Below are 22,794 nucleotides of genomic sequence, written 5' to 3'. Positions count from 1 at the left end.
TGTACGAAAATCCCATTCGCCAATGGCTTCTGTAATATTGGTGGCTGATAATGTTTCTGGCTTATAGTATCCACTCTCAGTTAACTCATCAACAACTATAATTACTAAGCTGTGTTAGGAGATAAAGTGAATGGTGATAAGGTGCCAGCCAATTAGCTCCTATCTGCCATTTTTCAAACACAGCCTGTGACATGGCAGTTAGGAGCTGATTGGCTGGTACCTTATCTCCGTTCACTTTAACTCTTAACACAGCTTAGTAAATAGACCCCATAGGTTCTGTTTCATGTCAATATGCATCCGCACATTACTGAAGAAGTGTCTGAAGATCCAGGTACTTAGCACTGGTGAGGACTAGTTGCTGCCAAAAAAGAAATTGAAGTGAAGTGAAGTGGAATAACATAGTAAGCCCATCCCATCACAGTATCTAAATGTTCCATTGATTTAGTAGGTAATAGCAGGGCAGAGGCAAATGTTCTTTTTTAGTAGATAAATTATTAAAGGGTAAATTTAATAAGCAGCGCTTTTCAAGGGAACCGCATCTTCATCATTTCACCCACTGGATTTAAAGGGGCAGTAATATTATATACAAAACCAGACATGTTTTGTATTTAATATTATTGCACCTTTATATCAAGGGAATTAAACCACCATAGACATGACAGCTTAGAAAAGCCCCATATTGTATATTTACCCCTAAGGGGGGTATTCAATTAGGCTGCGAAAAGTCGGATTTTTTATCGCCGATGACGGCATTTTCGCCTATTTTAATTATCACCGTATTCAATTTCAAAGACTTTTCGCAGGTTCGAAAAGTCTTTGAAAAAAAATGGGGATAACTTTTCACCATGTTTTACATGGCGAAAAAAAGTGCAGAATTGGGGTTTAGGGGTGCAGGCTTAAAAAAAACTAGCCTGCATCCCTGGGAATGTCATTTCAAAATAAACTGTGTCAAAAAAGTTTTTAAAAAAAATAGGGACAGTGTGTAAAAATAGGGAAATAGGTTCAGGGCTATTCGGTAAGTATGCAGCAGGTGTTTTCTAGAATAGGTTATTAGCGGCAGGTGCATTTTTGCAGAATTTAAAAAAAAATACTTTAGGGACTTAAAAATATACTAATACCCATTTTCATGTACCCCAAATTTGATGGGACCACTTAAAAAAGCGAAAAAAAAGACCTAAGTGCTCTTTTGCATCACTTCTTCAATATCGGGAAACAAACACTTGCCGCGGCTATTTAAAAACCCAACTTTCTTCTGCAGGCAAAAAAGGGGGGTACCCATAGTGATCCCCCATGTCTGGACATCTTTAGAGGGGTCCCAGGCACATTTCCCGAAAATTCACGTTTTTTTTTCGTAGATCCAAATTCGCAGGGTCCCGTTTTCGCTCATTTTAAATTGAATACGGGGATAAAGTGGGCATGCGCCCGATACTTTATCCCCAGAAATGCTCCGATGTGGAGCGAAAAGTCCAGCATGGACTTTTCGCTCCCTAATTGAATACGGGCCTAAGTCTTATTTAGTAAAAAACAAGAAAAAAATAGTGATTTTGCCCCATTTTGCTCTTCAGAAAATAGATTCTGGAGAGAGTGATGAGTTGAATGCTTGTCGGTGTTGTGAACGTATCTTGTGTGTTTTTGCATATATTGCTATAGATTTAAGGATAGCATACTTGTTATCTCTTTTATTACCCTAAAACTTTGTGATTCAATGTCCTTATATACTGTAGTGAAACTGCAGTCGTTATCTCTTTAGCTTCTTGCTTAGTTCCAATGGTTTACTGGAATGATGCAAAATAATAGGTACTGTAGCTTTGTTTTCAATATCTAGGTAATAGCAAGGTAGCTATGTCCAGGTGCAGACATACTGTTGGGAATACTAAATAATAGTTTTCTAAAATGCTGGCAGCAAGATACATAAGAGTGAGTAAAACAGTTTCCTGCTCAGTCTTCGTTTATCCCTGGTTTCCAGGATTTTCTGTTTTAGCTGCTACTCTAAGTACTGTGGTATAATGATACCCACCTCATCATCCATTATATCATTAACCTTGGAGTCTTACTGCAATGCAGGAGGGTTCACAGCTTTTTCTTCCCCAAATTGACTTTTCTTCCACCTTCGACGTCCCTGAGAATAGGTTTAAATATTAGTAATGTTAGGCAATGTGAGGCAATTTTACCCCCCTATTGGAAAATAGGAAAGGGCTTTCTAGGTGAGACACAACCTACATAACACTGTTAAATACATAAAAGTGAAACATGTAGAGAATCTCGATGTACTGTACCCTTACTGTAATAATCACTATAAGACATAACTGAAGCTAAAACATAAAGCTTAGATTATGCATAGTACCTGCTGCATTGCAATAATGCCACATGTAAAAACAAATATGTAAATACAAAACATAAAAACAATTGTTGCCGGCGCTCGTTACCACTAGCATGAGGAATTAGTTAATATTTTGATCACGTAAGCTTTCAGGCCAACGTCACGGCTACCTGATTTTTCTAAGTGCTCCACTATTATATATGCTTTAATCTCCATTGTGTTGCAGTTATATGACACTGAACCGAGCAGTATGTTAGGGTAAACATATAAACATTAAAGAGAATAATATGGGGGGGTCAAAGTTGGATATTAGTATACTTGCCACCTTGAGCATTTTCCAGAGCATCTATTAGCAGATTGCTTTTTTGAATGATGTTTGCAATAACCGTATACCTTGAAAGGCAGCACGGATGGTGTAATGGTTAGCATTACTGCCTCATAGCAGGTCGTGGGTTCGATTCCCACCACGACCCTAACTGTATTGAGTTTGTATATTCTCCCCGGTTTCCTCACACAATCCAAAAGCTGTATAGGAGCAATGAATTGAGATAAAAAAAATGCAAATTCATAGAAATCTATACTATTGGGAATATATTGCCCAATTAATTCAATTATTAGCTTCAAATGACCTCCAGAGCAGCAATAGGTATGCAAGGAAGGAGCAAAGAACAATACTCTTATATGGGGGCACACTCTTAATCAGATAGTAATTGAAATATAACTATTAATAAATAGATGTATACATAAAATAAAAAAACAGCACCACAAGCCTCTTATATCTTGAAATGATCTACTATAAAAGCAATATAAATATTTCATATGTACTACAATAGCTGCAATATATGAAGAATTTTTAATCAGGTACAGTCACTAAAGTTGGTTCATCTTAAGTAAATCAAAGGAAAATCAGTGCCTGTGCAATTAAGTGTGCCATGATCTAGTTTCCCTTGTTTCCCAGAGCATTGGACAAGGTCACACAAGCACAGTGAAGTTAAAAAGGAACAGCATCTGCTGTAAGAGGAAACCCCAAGATCTCACCCTGACGGACCAGGCGTGATGTCAACGGGGAAGCCCTGATGAGTTCCGTGTACTGTAGTAAGGGATTCCTTGTGAGCGCAAAGGAGCCCCTTAGTGAAAGGTCGATGCACGTTTTGCTAGGGGCATATATATATATATATATATATAAATGTGTATCATCACCATGCCCTAGCACTCATATTACCTACTCAGGTCTAGCACATAGCTGGCTCTGGTGCCTTCCTCGGGGGTCAGCGCCCCCCAACATAACATCCAAAAATGCAAGGCGGCACTGAGAGGGTTCAGGAGGTGTTTTTGGATGATATATATATATATATATATATATATATACAGGTGAGGTGCATAAATATTGGGACATTGACAGAATTTTCATATTTTGGCCTCTATTCACCACCACAATGGCTTTGAAATGAAACAAACAGGATGTGCTTTAACTGCAGACTTTCAGATTTAATTTGAGGGTAATTACATCCAAATCAGGTGAACGGTGTAGGAATTACAACGGTTCTCCCATGGGAACGCCTTAGTATGGCAGCCACGCCCCCGGCACGCCCACCAAAGGGGGCATGCTGTCACTCAACATCGACAGCACGCCCCCTTTGGTGCGAGTCCCGGAGCGACAGCTTGGCTGTCGCTATCTGGGTCTCGCGCATGCGCACGACGGAGCTCCCTCCGTCGTGCGCATGCGCACTAGGGCACCATCGACCCACTTGCGAGCGCTCAGCGCTCACGAGCAGGTCTGAATCAGGCCCTGAGTTTTTATTATATGACACTTGTTTTTCATATATTTTTGCCACATTGTCACTAATTTGTCACTGTGTGTTCATACACATGTATGTTTTGATAAGTTTATTGTTTGTTACTTTTTACTTGCAAACACTAATTATTGTTGAATTGAAAATCCATAATTATCTGATAATAGTATAATAGTGTTTATATTTGCCTGGGGTTTTTCTCCACTTTATTACCAGTGTTCTCCAATGTACATTGATTTCAGTGTTAGATATTACATTTTTAACTTGCTATATACATATATATATATATATTACACTATATAGTTATATTTTAAGTGTGATCTGATTAAGAGTGTGCATCCATATAACAGTATTGTTCTTTGCACCTTCCTTGTATAGGGAATATAGATTGTAAGCTCCACCGGGGCAGGGACTGATGTGAATGGCCAAATATTCTCTGTAAAGCGCTGCGGAATATGTGTGCACTATATAAATAACTGGTAATAAATAAACACACTTAGAAGCATAGGGAAGCATTGTAAAATGCTTCATTAGTGATCTCAGATTTAAAAAAGACACACAATTGGTCATTATTTTAATTATGTGAATTTGATTCCAGACACTGAACTATCTTTACTAAATGAAATAAAAACATGTCATGCTAGTGTCTTTTTTAAGAAAATGAATATAATACAGTTGTTATGAATGACAGACCTTTATTATGCCATATATTATTATGAGTAAAATCTTATATTTCAATCTTGCCTCATATATATAAGGATGGGATCAGGCTGCTTGTTGGTACAGTATGTTGCTGTGGCAGATCTAAATTTTTATATTTAATAGTAATTGGTACATTTAGCCTAGGACTTCTTACTTCCTTGACTACAAATCAGATATCCATCAGGAAATATTGGTATCTTGATTGCCTGCTCAAAACCCACCCAATGTACCTTTATCATCTTGGAGGATGCTGAGCACAATCCACAGATACAAGCCGTTTTCATGAGTAATGGTCATGCAGCCTGCTACCATCGGAACGGGATGCTTTGGTAAGTTGAATGGTATATTAAAATACAATTGAAAGCACAGAACTGGAGAAAAGATGATAGTCCTATATCAAGCAGGAATGACTGGTGAATAGCTGTGTTATTATTCTTTGTGTTACCTCTAAAATGACTGTCATGTATCAGTAATCAGGACACATCATGGTAAAGGCACTGAAATGTCACATGATGATTTCATTCCTTTGGCTGTGTCATATTGTCCTGAAGATGAAGAGTAATTAGTTTTTGCTCCAAGTTTTCAGTAATCTCATCAATTTACTGCAGTAGATCTTTGTTACATTTTCAGTTATCTTTAATTTAAAATATTGACTGTATGTGACCTCCTACACTAAGAGTAGGTACTTTCTATTTGGGTGCCAGACCTTCAACATTACAAGCCAGAACAGTTTCCAGAGTGCCAATACCATTACAACATGTAGATGGGTACTGCAAATGTTATTGTCCTTGCTTGAAGCTAGTTTGCTCAAAATAAGTTGATAATATGTAGTCTGGAGATGTAGACATACTTCAGAAGTTTGTACTGTTATTTTGGCTGTGAGCAGGAATAACAGTGTTGGGATTCTCTCAACAGTGGCCCAGGCTTCTCTGGGTATGTAGGCCACGCTTGTGTTCTTTGATTTGGAGAGGTTTTAGTGCTCTAAAAAGATCTCCTCTGTGAAAGAGATGACCTGGGATGCGGATGCCATTCATAGCATCCTTTGACTGGCATCTTGTGGCACTAATGCCAATGGTTGCCTACCACTGTTCTACAAGATGCATGTGTAATGTGATGCAGGGGTGGAACTACTGGTGTTGCAATAGGTGCACCACACGTGGGCCCCTAGGGAATTAGGAGCCCACAACGGGTGGAATCATGGGCTCACACTATGACTCTTTGACAGTAGCAGATTTCCAGAGCCCCCCTTCTCTCCTCCCCAGTGGGGATGGTCAGTGCCATAACAGGGCTATACAACATCCTGTGCCAACCACATCCCCATCCACATGATGTCATGATATCTTGTCGAGGTGAAGTGGCCACCAGTGACGAGAAGAACAGCAGTACACTGACAGTGACACTGACTGAGAGTACACTGACAGCACCTACCTCCTATTTTGTAGGTGAGAGTGGGCTGCATAATAAGTAATCACCAGATGTAGCAGGACCCAATAGATTCCAGTTGCCGCCCCTCCTGGACCCTGAGCAATCTGATACAGTGGTGAGCTACAGTTTAACCAAAGTAACCTGGTATGGTGTGAGGAAAGTGTTATACTAAGATTGTTTCTCCATCGTCTTTGCTGCATCCAAAAATGAATGCAGACTTTCACACAGATAATAGAACTTATTGTAAAGAACTATAGTTGGCAAGGCACTTCAGTACCAAAATGTATTCTCCCATTGCTGTAATATGTATAGTGCAAGAAGTTATTGGAAAGAAGACGTTAAGCCCCTCATTCAGACCCGCTCGCAAGCGGGTCGATGGTGGGGCACTGTGCACACGCTGCGTGCGCGAGCCCCGAAGCGAGTGAGAAATTCACTCGCTCCGGGGTTCGCTGCAAACGGGGTGGCTGTTGATGTTGATTGACAGCTCTCCCCTTTTTTTAGGTGGGGCGGGGGGTGGTTAGTCAAACAGACTGACGTTTGTGGGCGGCCCTACTGACATCACTCGTGATGTCAGTAGTGAGCTTCCTACTCTATTTGACCAGGAAGCTCACTGGGGCTTGCGGCAGACGAGACCCTACCACAAGGGTCTTGTCGCAAACCCGATGGTCGCGATAATCGCGACCATCACATGGCTGCTCGCAAAAGCTGTGGGTGATCACCCAGAGCTTAGCGAGCGGCCAGGAGGCCAGTTTAAAAAAAAAGCTGTCGCCCTCATTCAGAGCGAGCGCTCACTTTTTGAGAGTGCCTCTGAATGAGGTCCTAAGTTTTTACTGTGCCTTGCATAAGTTTTGTGCTACTTTCTAATAGCCTGAAGGAGAGGCTATATATCTATACTATTATAGGCAAAATGCTTTACAGTAGTTCTCATTGACACCAGCTTTGTTTTTAAGTACTTGCCTATTGTGTATAAGGTGGAAACATATTAAGCCTTGAAGAGAGAGAAAGTGGAGAAGTTGCCCAAAGCAACCAGTGAACTTATAGCTGTCATTTCATAGGCTATGCTAGATAAATGACATATAGTGACATAAAAGGGCAGAGCAAGCGCTCTGTGGTATTAGCTTATTCTACCGTTTGTGTCTTGTTTGTGAAAAAGATGTAGTAAAGATCACTGTAGATGTCTTAATTCATATTGTTTGTGCAAATCAGAGTAAATGTGCAACTTAATACAGTAAATCAGGTGGGCAATAACTGTAGGCAGAGTATTCCTCCGTAGTACGGACCAATATTCTGTCTTCATGTAATGTCCAATGAGAACAATATTGGTCCGTACTATGGAGGAATACTCTGCCTATAGTTATTGCCCACCTGATTTATTGTATTAAGTTGCACATTTACTCTGATTTGCATAAACAAGACACAAACGGTAGAATACATCCTAATACCACAGAGAGCTTGCTCTGCCCTTTTATGTTACTATGGCGCCATGTACTAACGAGTTTTATCACCAAAACGAGTGATAAATTTCACTGTGTATGATAATGGTTCTCCAGCCAATCAGCTCCCAACTGTCAACTGTTACAAAAATGACAGTTGGGAGCTGATTGGCTGGAGCACCATGTATCATACACAGTGAAATTTATCACTCGTTTTGGTGATAAAACTCGTTACTAAATGGGGGCCTATATGTCTATGTTAAGGAGGATAGGACACCTCCCTGAGCCAGCAACTAGTGGTATTTTTAGAATACTCTCCTTTGTGATAAATACTGTGAGCGCTAACTATTGTTTGATATCTTCTAGATAAATGACAGTCAGGAGCTGACCGGTTGCCTTGGGCAGCTTCGCTTCTCTCACTTCCTGCAGGTGATACTTCCTAATATTTACTAAGACTGGGAGGTATTGCTGTATTTTCCGCTTCACTGTGTATGGAGCGTAAGTTATATTCCATGGTCACTTGACACATTTTAGTACTTATTATATTATATTTAGATGACACATATGTCCATAGACGCCAGGAACTGATGGCTGGTCAGATCATAACATGGGTCAGCACTGACTAACATATATGAAATAGTCATAAATGAATAGTAAACTAAAACTAAAACTTTCTAATTAAATAGTGCACTACAAGGTTAAATCCTTTTTACATTGAATTAAAAGTATATAACGCTGTACTTATTACTAGTACTTTAAATATATAGCGACTTACTTGCATACATTAAAAATAGACAATATTTGCAACTAAATATTTCTGGATCCTAAACCCAGTGACCTGATGAGACACATTAATAGACAGCAATAATCTCGCTGATTCATAATAGTCTAAGAGATTAGAAGGTTGCAATGTGAATTTTTGGGATGTTTCTCTGCTACTTATTTAGAATGTGAAAATTGGATTTTTGCAAAGCCTGGTTAATTCTCTCTAGGGTGTACTACCAATGTAGGCATTGCCATAAATATAACCTATTTCTTCTTATGATCTGTGAATTTCAAATGCATATGAATTGTTTTCTGAATAACAACAAATAAGTGAAATGAGATAAAGAAAATATGACTCACTAGCTTGGAATAGAAAGTCATTTCTGAACTGAAACTGCAGTTCTTCTCGATGTCTTGAGATTGTCCCACAGGCACAAAGTGCCAATTGCACTTAATCGAATTCCACATGGTGCTAACAAAATAAATTTAACCTGACGTATACTATTCCTGAGTGTTCATTCACAATGGAAAGAGAATACAAATTAGAGATTTCAAACTGTAAGTACTATGCTGGCACTATGCTGGCAAAGAACAAAAGAGGCCTTGTTAGAAAACCAACAAAATTATTTTGATGTATTGTTGAACAGAGGTTTTAGACAACATGCACCATTGTGCTTTTCAGTTGAATTTCTTCCACATAAAGTGATTTTGAGACCAGTGTACTTTGTATTACTTTCTTGTTACTTCCTAAATCGTTCTATCTAGAGATAAGTGAATGAGCTATGGTTCCAGACATTCCGTTCACTCTCAGGCTAAATTGGTAACAGTAACACAAGTGTTTTTGTTTAGCCTTCCTATGGATCAATACAGAAATTATGAAAGGTTGAAATTGACTACTTGTGTCTTTTTTTTAACCTCAGTAACTATGTAACTATGTCCAAATTGATGGTTAATGTGACAAAATTGTTGCTAAGCAATCAAGTCATGGTAAAACAGTAACAAGCATTCTAGTATGTGTTTGTTCTTTTATCTTATCTTATTTAAGCATGTCTCCCAGGTCACTTTTGGAAAGTAAATGTGGCCGTGACTTTTAACAGAGACTACCTCCCCACACACGCACATGAATGTATGTAATAATATAGTTTATAGTGGCACTACCTGAAGTACCCAGCGTTGCCTGGGTTTAAATCTTCAAGTTATTAAGTTTTATTATGAGATGTTATCCAAATCCATCCAGTGGAAGGCCCGGAACACGCTCCCTGGGTCAAAGTTCTGCCCGGCACACTCCGCCGTGAGGTCTGACCATGACCCCAACCATTCTATTAGGCATCCTAGACCAATTGCCACCCCTTATGTGAAGCTATTATCATCCAAATCCATCCAGTGGAAGGCTCAGAACAGGCTCCCCAGGTCAAAGTTCTGCCCAGTGTACACCAACGGGATGTCCGACCGGGTCCTCAACTAGTATGTCTTCTGGTAACCATTGCTACCACTCTGTGAAGTTTTCATCCAAACTATGTGATGTCATCCAAATACATCCAGTGGAAGGCCCAGAACAGGCTCCCTGGGTCAAAGTTCTGCCTGACACACTCCTCCTTGAGGTCCGACCGGGACCCCAACCAATCCATTAGGTATCTCAGACCAATTGCCACCCCTCTGTGAAGTTTTCATCCAAATCAATCCGGTGGAAGGCCCCGAACAGGCTCCCCGGATCAAAGTTCTGTCCAGCGTACACCATCAGGAGGTCCGACTGGGACCCTAACCACTAGTATGTCTTTGGGGATCCAATGTTACCTCTCTTTGAAGTTTTCATCCAAATCCATCCAGTGGAAGGCTCAGAACAGACCCCCCTGGTCAAAGTTCTGCCCAGCAATGGGAGGTCAAAAGGGGATCCTAAGCCCTCTACAACTTGGCCAGGATCCAGCTGGACCACCTCACATTGGTTTCATCCCAATTCGTGCAGAGGTATCCAAATGCATAACCGGACAGACAAATAAACAGACCAATAAATTTTATATATACGATAACCAAGGTGGGGCAGGTGAGACATATGTGCCCTTGATGCCAAATTTTAGGGGCTCTATCTTTATTTTACTTTTTATGTATGAATAGAACATTTATGTGCAGGTATGTGTGATTAGAGGAAAGAGTCAGGCGATGGGGTGCTGCAGAGAAGAGCATCAGGTGAGAGTTTGTTTGGAAGGGAGAGGTTGGAGTTAGTGATTACTTAAGGTTGCATCATGTGTCAACAAAAGGAGGCATGGAAATAGAGGTGAGGTGCTAATAAGATGTTGGGATGATGGTTCTGGGATCACTGAAAGGTTTTTGGAAGTGCTGGGGTTTGGTAGTAAGGGCTTAGAGAAGGATGTATATTGTGGTGAAGTAGCGATTAGTTGGAGCCCACAGTTGATGTTCTGCCCTGCTCTCATGTATCCCTAATTTGTGTTTCCAGTGTGGGTTTATTTTGTGACACAATACAAGAATTCAGAGAGAATTGTGGCTTTAGTGATGGCGAAGAGAAGTCACTGGTTCTTGTCACTCTGTTATGTAGTACAGCGTCCAGGCCATTTATTGTGATTATCAGTAAGAGGACAACAAAGACATTAAGGGCCTGATTCGGACCAAGTGGAAATGTGGACACATCTTGTGGATACCTGCATACTGCACATGTGCCTTAAAAAGAAATTGTCAACTACGCATGTGCCGGACCAGGCATACACACATAGACGCAGTTTTCAAGTGCAAACTGATTGCTCCATTCTTCTATGGAGCTGTCTTTCAGTGAAATGGGTGTTTCTGGGGGTAACCGGGCTGCAACCATGCGGACATAAGGACTGATCCATCTCCTGAGAGTGTCATGCGAGTGTCGAAAGCATGTAAGCTGCATTCTGTGCTTGTTCATCATAGCATGCGATGCAGATGGGACACCTATTTCCGAACTTTTGCACACAGCATGGAGTAGCTGCAATGCTAATGATGATGGTGCGACTGCAGATGTAACAACAGTGGTCTGGATGGACTTGCACATGCAGACGCATACTGTAGATATTTGGCATACACGGGTGGGTTCTTGCATTAGCATAAGATAAAAAGCAGGCTGCCAGGGCCATATGGAAAGGCAGCTGCAGATGCGTCCCATTCAGAATCAGGCCCTAAGTACATAGGGCCTGGTTCAGCAAGGATCGCAATTGCAAAGCTGGACACAGGCATATACTGTAGTGTGTAGTGCACGCAGTCAGCTTTGCAATGCGATCCTTGCAATCGTACAAATGCAGCAGGAGGTGTATGACACCCCCTGCTACATTTGCGATCCCAGCACTGCAACGTAGGTCGCAGTGCTGGGATCATCATCGGGACCATCGGTGGTCGATGGTCGCGATGGTGGACTGCGCAAGGTGCCGGCCAGCTGAGTAAGCCTCAGCTTACTCAGGCTGGCTGGCTTGCGAGCCCAGCAGACTGCGTACGTCCACGCTTTCTCTGGGCTGGACACTCCAAGGAAATGGGGCGGACACGGCCCATTTCCGGGAACTCCGGCAGACCCCGCCCCTGCACCGCCCCTTAAACGCTTCTGCCAGTCCATCAGGCAGAGGCATTCAAGGGCTAGCGTGCATGTTAGTAGGACCCATTCTGCACACTCGCAGAATGGGTCCTGCGCATTCGCAGATTCCCGATAAAAGTTTGATTTCGCTGATAGGAAGAGTAGAGTGGATTTTAGGTGATCTTACGGCACATGCATGTGTGTGCATACCATTCCACTACATAGCCAAAGCTAAGGGAAATAATTATTTTTTGACATGAAGGTGTGAAGGGGCTGCATGTAGGTGTAGGTGCACAGCCTTTATCTCAGTGCAGTAGGAATTGAACCAGAGGTGTTAGAGATCAGGTCTCATCCCTATATTACATTAATAGGACTCAATTTGCACCTTTCATCAGCACCATTGCAGAAAAGCACATTGGTAGGTGCCATTTAATAAATGTAATAAGAATCTAAAATGACACTAAATTAACACATAACATTTCAGATGGCTGTACATTCTAATTATTGGTTAGAGATATAAAGGTTGAGGCTAAAGAGATATGTAAATTAACAGAAGAAAATAATGAAGGGAATTTTTCTGAAGTAGATTGCACTGTAATAGTGACCTTATTACTGTTGCCACCATGATTTTTTCTGGAGTATCTGCTGTCAGGATATCAGGTTTATAATCGTTCATGTCCACCATTTGGCCTGACCCACCTTGGCAAAGGCAGATGATTATCGTGAGCAGGAGTACTCGGCACCTTTTATAGGTCAATAGATCACATAGGTAAGGGCAATAAGGTACAACTATGCCTTTATTACACAACACAAAAAAGAATAGTGTAACACAGTAACAAAACTATGTACAAGTAAAATATATAATAGCTAGATATGCTACTGTACCAATGCACATAGAATATCCTCAACCTAGCAGTTCAGTTATCGACTTTAACACTGTCGGAAGGATTCTTGTGAATACTGTACTTGTACCAGCCACTTTGCCAAAGTACCATCTAACAACGTGGTAAGGAACAGCTACCATTCACCCCCATTATGCAGGCACACTGGGCTCACTAATTTGCAGGTTTCTCCCAATGCAGCAAAAGATGTAGCAGTGTAGTGGATAACTCCGATTCCAGACACTTAGGGCCTGATTCAGAGCCGCACGTAAGCGGCCGCTCGTTCGTTCCGACCGATGTTCGCACAACTGCGCATGCGTACGGATTTTAATACGCATGCGCGAACCAGTCAGTGCGGACGAAAATCGTGTGCTCGCTAAATAGCGAATGCCTGCTATTTTGAGTGACAGAATGAGGCGTTTGTGGGTGGTAACAGGGGAAGGTGTTTGAAAACGGGGAGTGGAGATCCGAACGCAGGCGTGCCAAAAGGTCAAAACGAGCATTTTAAGGGTGTGCATAATTAACAAAGCAGCGTCATTGCCCACGTCACTTGGTTGTTTTATAGTTAGAACTGCTCGCATGATTGTGGTAGGAAAAACCAACCACAAGAATAGCGAGCAGTTCATACGCCATCCGATGTACTCGATTGATCTAATAAATAGCGGACATGACGTATGATGCGAGCAGCCAGGGGGCGTTTTTTCAAAATTACGTTCGCTTGTTTCGTTCGCTCGTTCAGACATAGAGGCGTGAACAGACCGCAAAGAGCGAACGGTTAATTTAAATAGCCAGCCCCTTTTTCTGGACGAGCGAGCGCAAATAGCGTCCGGCTCTGAATCAGGCCCTTAGATCACAGTGATGGAGTTAAGATCAGGGTGTGCTACTAGGACTTGATAAAAGCCAAAACTTCATGATGATGTCCCTTCCAATATAAAACACCCTGGGCAGGTCTACATCCACTCCTGTAATTTTTTCACAAGTAAGTGTGACACCCTAAGTTATATTATTGGGCAGTAAGTATAAAGAGGTTGTTTTATGGGTGGTTACAATGTGCAGATATGTCCTCATTCCCCCTGCTGAATTGGTGCCATTAAGTCTAAATGGGACTCTTCTTGAAACAATGGATTAGCCATCCTATAACAAAAGTGTTTGGCTGCCTAAATTAAGTGAACCTCCCACATTTAATCCTTACTTGCATTTGTGATCTCACCATTGCTTCAGCTATCTCTCACTTTCTATTGGAGCCCACAGAGTAGAGTAACTAACAAGGTGATACATCCTGTTATGCAGAACAGGAACATATTCTAGTCAACTGGCTCCATTTAAGAAACATAGTAATGATGTACTTACACATACAGTAGTAACTGGCAAGTATAACTTCACACCTTATATCCCATCAGTGTATAACTAACCCCAAACAACCCTCCCATGAGGTAGGCTCACACTCTTTTCATCATCATAATGTTATCACACATATTCCCCAACCAGGCATTCTTGTATTTGCACTCTTCAAAGATGCCGCTAGACTGCACTTGTACTGTAGCTTGCTGGTTCACGTCCAACCTCAATGAGTGGACATCCGTGCTGTATAGCATTTTATTCATTCACAGGGTTTCAGTGTCCTGGGGAGAACCAGTGAGATCAACAATATTGTCCAGGGTAATGAATGGTATAGTGAGCTTGTTATTCAGATGGAAGGAAGAAAAGAGGCAAATGAACAACATTTCCTTAGTAGCTATAAAGTTGGTAAAGCAGGGAAGAAACAAAAACAATAACATAAAAGTTAGACAAAAGAAATGCAGATGTGAAATATTATTTTTGTGTTATTGAGTTTGTAGGTTATAATTAAGCAAAACTCATATTGTATACTATGCATGAAACCCTTGTATTTGCCTCTATAATACTTCTCATTTAATTTCTCATAGAGGCCTAGGGATATCAGTTTATCTACTACATAGGCCCCAGCTATTCTCCAGAGCTGAAAGTCCAAAATGGTTCCGGTGCATGCACTAGATGTCAAACATTGTCAGAAATGAGAGAAGGTCTCTAGTGCAGATCACCAGGGCCCCCAAAAATGTTGCCATGGGGCCCACCGATCGCATTTCACCATAGCTATACACTCTGGGGCTGATTCAGAGTTGCATGTAAGTCTGTTTTGCGGACGGGTAGTTGAGCAAATTAAACTTTTATAAAAATACAGGCGTTTCTGAGTTGTATGCATCTCACCCACATCTAACTTGTAACTGCACGGCAAGTGGGGGTTCACACTTCAGCTTAGTGTTCTTGGGTGAAGTAGTGTCATAGGTATATAGGTGGTGTTGCGATCTATTCAGAGGTGAGCGCACGCTGAGCTCCTTCTGATTTCAGACAGCCGTCCAGCAGCAACGATAGAGCCAGTGTGAATATGCTCTAATTGTGAGGAAGTCTACTAACAGATGTATAAATGCGGACTACTTCCAATACAAGCAAAGATCCACATTTAATTCTGAGCACGCAATGTGGCTGCATCTGCAGCTGATTTGCGTAAAATTCTGAAACAGGCCCTCAATTTTTACAATGAGTTGAGAATCATGTTCCAAATAAATCACAATTCTAGTAGTCCATGAGAAAAAGTGAGTAAAGTGAGTAAAGTGTTGCTGTTGCAGCTAGAGATGGTCCTACCGTATATACTTGAGTATAAGCCGAGTTTTTCAGCACAAAAAATGTGCTGAAAAAGTACCCCCTCGGCTTATACTCGAGTCAAGTGTAGCGCTGACCGGACGGAGTTCGGTCAGCGCTACACACTGCCAAACACACAGCCGCCGGAGCCGGCAGCTGCGTGTTTGGTGTAATCAGCAGCCGCTGAGAGTCTCAGACTCTCAGCGGCTGCTGCTGCTCCCACTGCAGGAGCCTTCTTCCGGCTCCCGCAGTGGGTGATGGGAGACACGTCCTCATGACGACATCTCTCCCATGCAAAGCGGCCGGAGGAGCGGACAGCGGCGGGACCAGGAGCGGGAGTTACAGGTAAGTGATTTTTTTTTTTTATTCTTGTCACGTCTCTCTCTACTGGGGGGTGGGGATTACAGGGGGCACTACCAGGGGGCGATTACTGCAGGGGGCACTAAAAGGGGTATTACCACTGGGGGAACTACCAGGGGGGGATTACTACAGGGGGCACTACCAGGGGGGAATTACTACAGGGGGGATTACTACAGGGGGCACTAAAAGGGGGGATTACTACTGGAGGCACTGAAAGGGGGGATTACCACTGGGGGCACTACCAGGAGGGATTACTACTGGGGGCACAACCAGGGGGAATTACTACTGGGGGCACTACCAGCTCCTGCCATTCCCACACTAGGCTTATACTCGAGTAAATAAGTTTTCCCAGTTTTTTGGGGTAAAAGTAGGTACCTCGGCTTATATTCGGGTCGGCTTATACTCGAGTATATACGGTATATCATGCTATTTGTGGTGGCCACACAAATCCCAGTATTCAGTGCTGCAATAATCAGCATGTGAGCCTCCATAACTCAACCCAGGAAGTGGTAACATTATTTTTATTGTAATTAATGCATTGAACATTTGTGTACATCTCTGTGAAGTACAATGCAATATAAACAACTCTATAAATCAAATGCTGATTTCATAGGACTTATGTGAACTAAAATATTTTGGCTACTTTTCAGCCATTTACTATTAATTGCAAGTGTAAGCACTTTCTAAAATACAAACTTAATTGAGTGCAACTGTAAACAACTTAAAAAGATGCACTGGGGTTTTCATTAATTATGCATGGTTAACATAAATGATTAATTACTGCTTGATGCAATATACTTTGTATTATTGTGAATATATGAGAGATTTGCAACTTTTTGATTATCACACTAGTGGGACCTATTAAAAAAAACAAAAACTAAAAAAAGCAGGTAGTGCAGTTAGGAACGCTGTTTTAATATTCATATATAATACAACTTTGAATTTGTAATGAGTGTAGCTGTTTACCATATATTTATCTTTATAGTGTAAATTATAGTGTGATACATTGAGACACTTTTGACTTGTACTTGGGGCATTACACCAGCACCCTAGATGTGTAAACAGAATATAGCAACTTGCAAGTAAAAACAAGGATAGTGTGGAGGGGAATGGGATTGAAATGCCGGCGGCTGTGTAGCCACTGGTTCAAATCCCGACCGCCCTAGCCCGACGCGGAGGAAATCCCTACAGCGGAGGTAAGTAATCTAACCCTCCCCTCTCCCCCCCTAACCCTCCTTTAGGGGTGCCTAACCCTAACCTCCCCCTGTTAGTGCCTAAACCTAACCCTCCCAGGGGGATCCTTAACTCTAACCTCCGCCCTAGTGCCTAAACCTAACCCCCCCTTTCCCTAGCCTAACCCTAACCCTCCCTGGGGGGTGCCTAACCCGAAATCCCACTGGGGGGTCCCTAACCCCCCCATCCACGGCTACTTCGCTACATACCTCCATCGCAGGACATCTGGTCCGGCATCCTGTCGGGGTTCTGGCGCCGGGATTAACATAGACGTCGGTATTTCAATGCCTATGATAAATCTCCTGCCGGGATTGTAGTGTCGGGATTGATACCGGCGGCTATGTGACCGCCATTCTCATAAATACATCCCATCTGTAGGGTGGTGCACTAAAAAGTTTGAGAAATAAATAATAACATAAATTTTCTCATATTATTAGTACACCACCTTCAGACAATCCTTGTTCTACCTTGCAGTTTATTAGCTCATGTCCATAGTAGCATCACTTCTACAAATCCATGTGTTTAGAAATGTACTTACACTACACTATACAAGGGATTTATAACATTTATAAGATTGTCCAATAGGTGTCCCTTAATGTATACTAAGCAGAATATAGCACGGTAGAGAGATATCAGTATTCAGTTGAGCTGCTTTAGAAAAAAATAAGTGAATTATCAAATCACTATAAACGCCTTACGATTATTAAATGCAGTTGGTAATTAAACGTCCTGCTTACCGAGTGACCAATTTGGTAAGCATACACACTTACCAATCGGCTACTCGATATGCCTAGCCAGACATCACAAGTGATGTATATAAATTTGCCCACCTAGTTGTAAAGTCTTTGGCACTGGCACCTACGGCCAGCATAATGTTTGCCCGTACACACAGCCAGATGTTTTACCTTTCACAGAAAGTGTTGGTGCATGATTCTTTAGATAAACTACCTTATATACTATTTCTGCCCAAAAGCATTAATTCTGGCTGGAATGAATTTAGCATAGATTATACTTTTTCCACAATTGTCACATTTGGCACATTCACTTACACCATTCTGTTCTGGTGTGCATGCAAAAGTCAATTAATGTTCAATGCCATGCTTCTGTCGGAAGGTTGTAACATCTTTGGTCTCATATTCTCCACCATTATCAGATCACATCTTGTGACCAGTTTGAATTTCTACTGATCTTTTGTAATCTGCAATCTTGCTCATTACTTCATTCTTTGCTCTGATTAAATAAACATGTCACTCTTGTTTAGTTATTGATAATGTCATAAAGTATTGGTATTCACTTTCGCGATTTCACTGCCGTCGACCATGTGTACTATTCTTACTTGCAACTGAAGTGTCTTGTCCATATATCAGCAATCTCTTCTGTCACTGTGACAATTAAAGCTGACTTGTTTATATTGTTACACTTATTTTTCCGTATAGCATTCACATCTTTCAGTTTGCATTCAGAAACTTTGTGTCCAACTTTATTACAAATGAAGCACTTATACTTAAACTTTATGGGCTTAATACTCTTATTACGTAATGCAGTATTCTCAGCATTTAATTCAAATTGTATATGTTCTTGGAACTGTAACAGGTTGGTCCTAACAATCTCTGTTGATAGCTTAGCCATGTTGGATTCCAAAGCTACTACTAAGAAATCAAATTCAGATGTTAAGTTCTGTAGCATCACCATAACAATCTCGTCATTGACTAAGACTCCTATAAGGGGTTAATAGCCTTTTATGCTTAAGTTGCATCTCTATTGCAAACTTCCATGTGGTGTAGTTTTCTGACCCTCTGAGTCTAATGAAACTCATGTTGGATGCAGCTGCTGTCTACATACAGATGTGTCCTCTTACATCCTTGCCAATCCCGCTACAAATGTGCGCATGCATCATGCCATGCGGTTACTTGCAGCTGCATACACTACGGTATGCCATGGCGTGCACTGTGATCACTCCATGCAATCCTATGGGGTCACAGGTGCGAATGCAGTGCGCATATCCGCTCGCATGCGCATGCCATGGCGCGATTTGCTGCGTAAACAGCAAAGATGCAAGAGGACATACAGTGGGTAAAATAAGTATTGAACACATCAACATTTTTCTCAGTAAATATATTTGTAATGGGGCTATTGTAATGTCAGCAATAACCCATGCAATCCACACATGCAAAGAAATTAAACCATAGATGTCCATAATTTAAGTTATGTGTAATAATCTTGAAGGTTCCGTGGGCCTCTTCTATGAACTCTGATCTTTAGTTCTTTCCATAGATTTTCAATTGGATTCAAGTCAAGTGATTGGCTGGGCCATTCTAACAGCTTTATTTTCTTTCTCTGAAACCAATTGAGAGTGTCCTTGGCTGTGTGTTTGGGATCATTGTCTTGCTGAAATGTCCACTCTCGTTTCATTTTCAGCATCCTGGTAGATGGCAGCAGATTTTTATCAAGAATGTCTCGGTACATTTTTCTATTCATCCTTTCTTCAATGATATGAAGTATGCCAGTACTGTATGCTGATAAACAGCCCCACGCCATGATGTTCCCACCTCCAAACTTCACTGTTTGTATGGTGTTTTTGGGGTGATGTGCAGTACCATTCTCCTTCAAACATGGTGTGTATTTTGGCATCCAAAGAGTTCAATTTTGGTCTCATCTGACCAGACTATATTCTACCAGTATTTCACAGGCTTATCCAAATGTTGTGCAGCAAACTTTAAACAAGCTTCAACATGCTTATTCTTTAGCAATGCAGTCTTGCATGGTGAGTGTGCATACAGGCCATGGCGGTTGAGTGCATTACTTATTGTTTTCTTTGAAACAATTGTACCTGTTAATTCCAGGTCTTTCTGAAGCTCTGCACAAGTGGTCCTTGGCTCTTGAACAATTCTTCTGATAATTCTTTTCACTCCTCTTTCAGAAATCTTGCGAGGAGCACCTGGTCGTGGCCAGTTTATGGTGAAATTATGTTCTTTCCAGATCTGTATTATTGCCCCAACAGTGCTCACTGGAACATTCAGAAGTTTAGAAATCCTTCTGTAACCAATGCCATCAGTATGTTTTGCAACAAAAAGGTTGCGAAGGTCTTGAGAGAGCTCTTTGCTTGTACCCATCATGAGATGTTTCTTGTGTGACACCTTGGTAATGAGACACCTTATTATAGGCCATCAGTTGGGACTGAACCAGTTTATATTAATTTGCACTGACAAGGGGCAGGATTGATTTATAATTACTGATAGATTTCATACAATTGCCCCATTACAAATATATGTAATGAGAAAAATGTTGATGTATTCAATACTTATTTTGCCCACTGTATCTGTACTGTGTTCTGCAGTAACTACAGGATTCACTGTTTAACTTCACATGTGGTGCTTCTGATATAGTGAGGTGTCTGGGGTTTCTGGGATGCCTGGGTCCTTAACCTGTTGATATATGTGTCCTATTTGGTGTAGAACCAGAAAGGTTAGTAAAGGCACCAGTGGAATGTGTATCATGACGCTTAGGCCACACAGATATCCTTAATCAGAGTCATATGTTTATTGAAGTATCTAGCAGTACAGTGTTACTCACAGTAACAGGTAGCAGTAGTGGAGTATAACGACAATGGGCAGAGGACCATCGTCGTGCAGTTACAGGTACAAACAATGGATTCAGGAGCTACGTACTGCACAGTCATGTAGTTTTGCAATGCTTGGACACAGTGACAAGATGAAGTTATGCATGCGCAGTAGCATCTTCGGTGGCCATCTTGGTAAAGGATGCTTAGTGGCTTCACTAACAGGAGATGGATACAGTTCTAGAGCACTTTCCAATAATTGTAAGGGGCCACAAACAATTCTTACTAAGGGGACACAGATATGTGTTATTCTTACTAAGGGGGCACAGTTATTCTCTTTAAATTTAAATAAACTATACTGGGAAGCATTTCTTTATTTTTAACCCCAGTACTGACCATCAAGTGTACCAAGTAGCAGAGCCGTAACTAAGGTTTGCTGCACGCGGCGCAGGCCACGCCCCCTCCATATGCTGTCACACGAAGAGGAGCAGCTGTATGACCGTCTGAAGCATCCTAAGGATGTTCCAGGCGGCACTGCTGCAGAGATACAGGAGCCGTGGGTGAGCGGCAATGAGAGCTTTGCGCTCTATGCAGCTGCACTGCTGGCACACCCCTAGCTACGACCCTGCCAGGAAGGGGCCAATGCTATTTAGCATTGGCCAGGGCCTGATAAATGTATGGGGGTCCATATGAATGTTCAGAACCCCCTTAGAGGTCCAGGGCATACTGTAGCATGGCAGGCAAGGCATCTACAGATTCATCTATCTCACTTATCACTGCCACGTCTTTTTGGGGACTTTTTTTCAGCTGTTTTACCTGCAGTTTGTGAAACGCAAGTTAATCTATCTGGCAGTTTTTAGATCTGTAAAGAAATATATCGGGATGGCAATTTCTGCCAGGCAAGTTTGAAAACGGCGAGCTCCCAGTAGATTTGCTTTAATAAATCAGATTACTTGAAAATCACCTGAAATCATGACAAAAAAGAGTGGTTTTACCAAATTAAAAAATGCCCACCCCGGTCTTCCGCAGCAGCATTTATTTAAAGAGTCTACATACAGGTGCCACAGAAGAATTTATTAAATATCCTTAGTTCTTTTAGGAGAATGTGTATAATTAGCAAAAATGTTTTTTATAGATTTCAACTCTTAACTAAAAGTGAAGGATAACATTAAATTTGTTTTTTGAAACTCTTATTTCTGATGAGCAAGATAATGAACACACCATGCCATCAATTTGTAACAAAAAGTTAATCTACCGATATCCATATTCAAATGAAAAAAAAACAAACAGATTTAATCAATTTTCAATACAACATAACCTAATTGTGTGCTTTGCCTCTGTGTCTTACAAATTACATTTTAATGAAATAATCTAGAATTCAATTAGTTTTGACTTTTGGAGCCAATTTATCCTTTGGATGAGCTTATGTAGGAACACTCTAAATAATGAATACAATTAGAAAAGTTCCAATATATTTCACAGTTTCCTAGAAAATCTGCAGTGCGTCACTGTGTTTAAAAATAAAGTTGATTGACACTTGATGCAGGGATTAAAGGTGGTCTAAAATGAGCTGTTACATAATAATACAAAACAAATATCTGCCTGAAGATAAAAAGTAAAGGAGATGGCAGGTAGTTCTTTTCAGATAATCCCCTCAACACATTAATTATGTTTAATGTGTGAAGTATGATCGCTAAAAGATTCTTTTTCAGACAAAGGAAATCAATTAATCATAAACCACTGTTAGATTTTTCTTAAATAATTTTTTTATCTATTTATTCAAAGAATTGACCCCAAGCACAGAGCCGGCCCTAGGCATAGGCATAATAAGCTAATGCCTAGGGGTGACTTGAATGCCTAGGGGCATTCAAGGCTCTGCCGCTGCCTCCCACACGCCGCTGCCGCGATCAGAGCTCCGCTCTGACCTGGCAGCGCACCTGTCAGCCGGTCAGGTGACTTTGACCGGTCAGAATGAGCTTCTGCACAGAAGCTCATTCCGACCCGGTCTCCATTATTTAAATGGTTGGAGTCGAATCATGCCGTCATAACAAGGGGCCGGGCTGCTGGAAGGAGAGGATCGAGAGGAGCCGCAGAGAAGAAGCAGCCAAGGTAAGTGGCGGCTCTGGG

General features: G+C 41.4%; 1 protein-coding gene across 1 annotated transcript in view; it reads left to right on the top strand.

Moving 5' to 3' along the window:
• ERICH6B (glutamate rich 6B) overlaps window positions 1-22,794 on the top strand; it is a 244,794-nt gene that overhangs the window by 205,715 nt on the left and 16,285 nt on the right. The window contains exon 15 of the mRNA XM_088477424.1: window positions 4,989-5,144. Coding sequence (XP_088333550.1) covers window positions 4,989-5,144 — 156 coding nt within the window. The remainder of the gene's footprint in view (window positions 1-4,988; window positions 5,145-22,794) is intronic.

The sequence above is a fragment of the Taudactylus pleione genome, unplaced genomic scaffold, assembly GCF_031769625.1.
Source record: "Taudactylus pleione unplaced genomic scaffold, aTauple2 ptg000005l, whole genome shotgun sequence".
NCBI classification, from domain to species: domain Eukaryota; kingdom Metazoa; phylum Chordata; class Amphibia; order Anura; family Myobatrachidae; genus Taudactylus; species Taudactylus pleione.
This window is presented reverse-complemented; position numbering and strand designations above follow the sequence as displayed.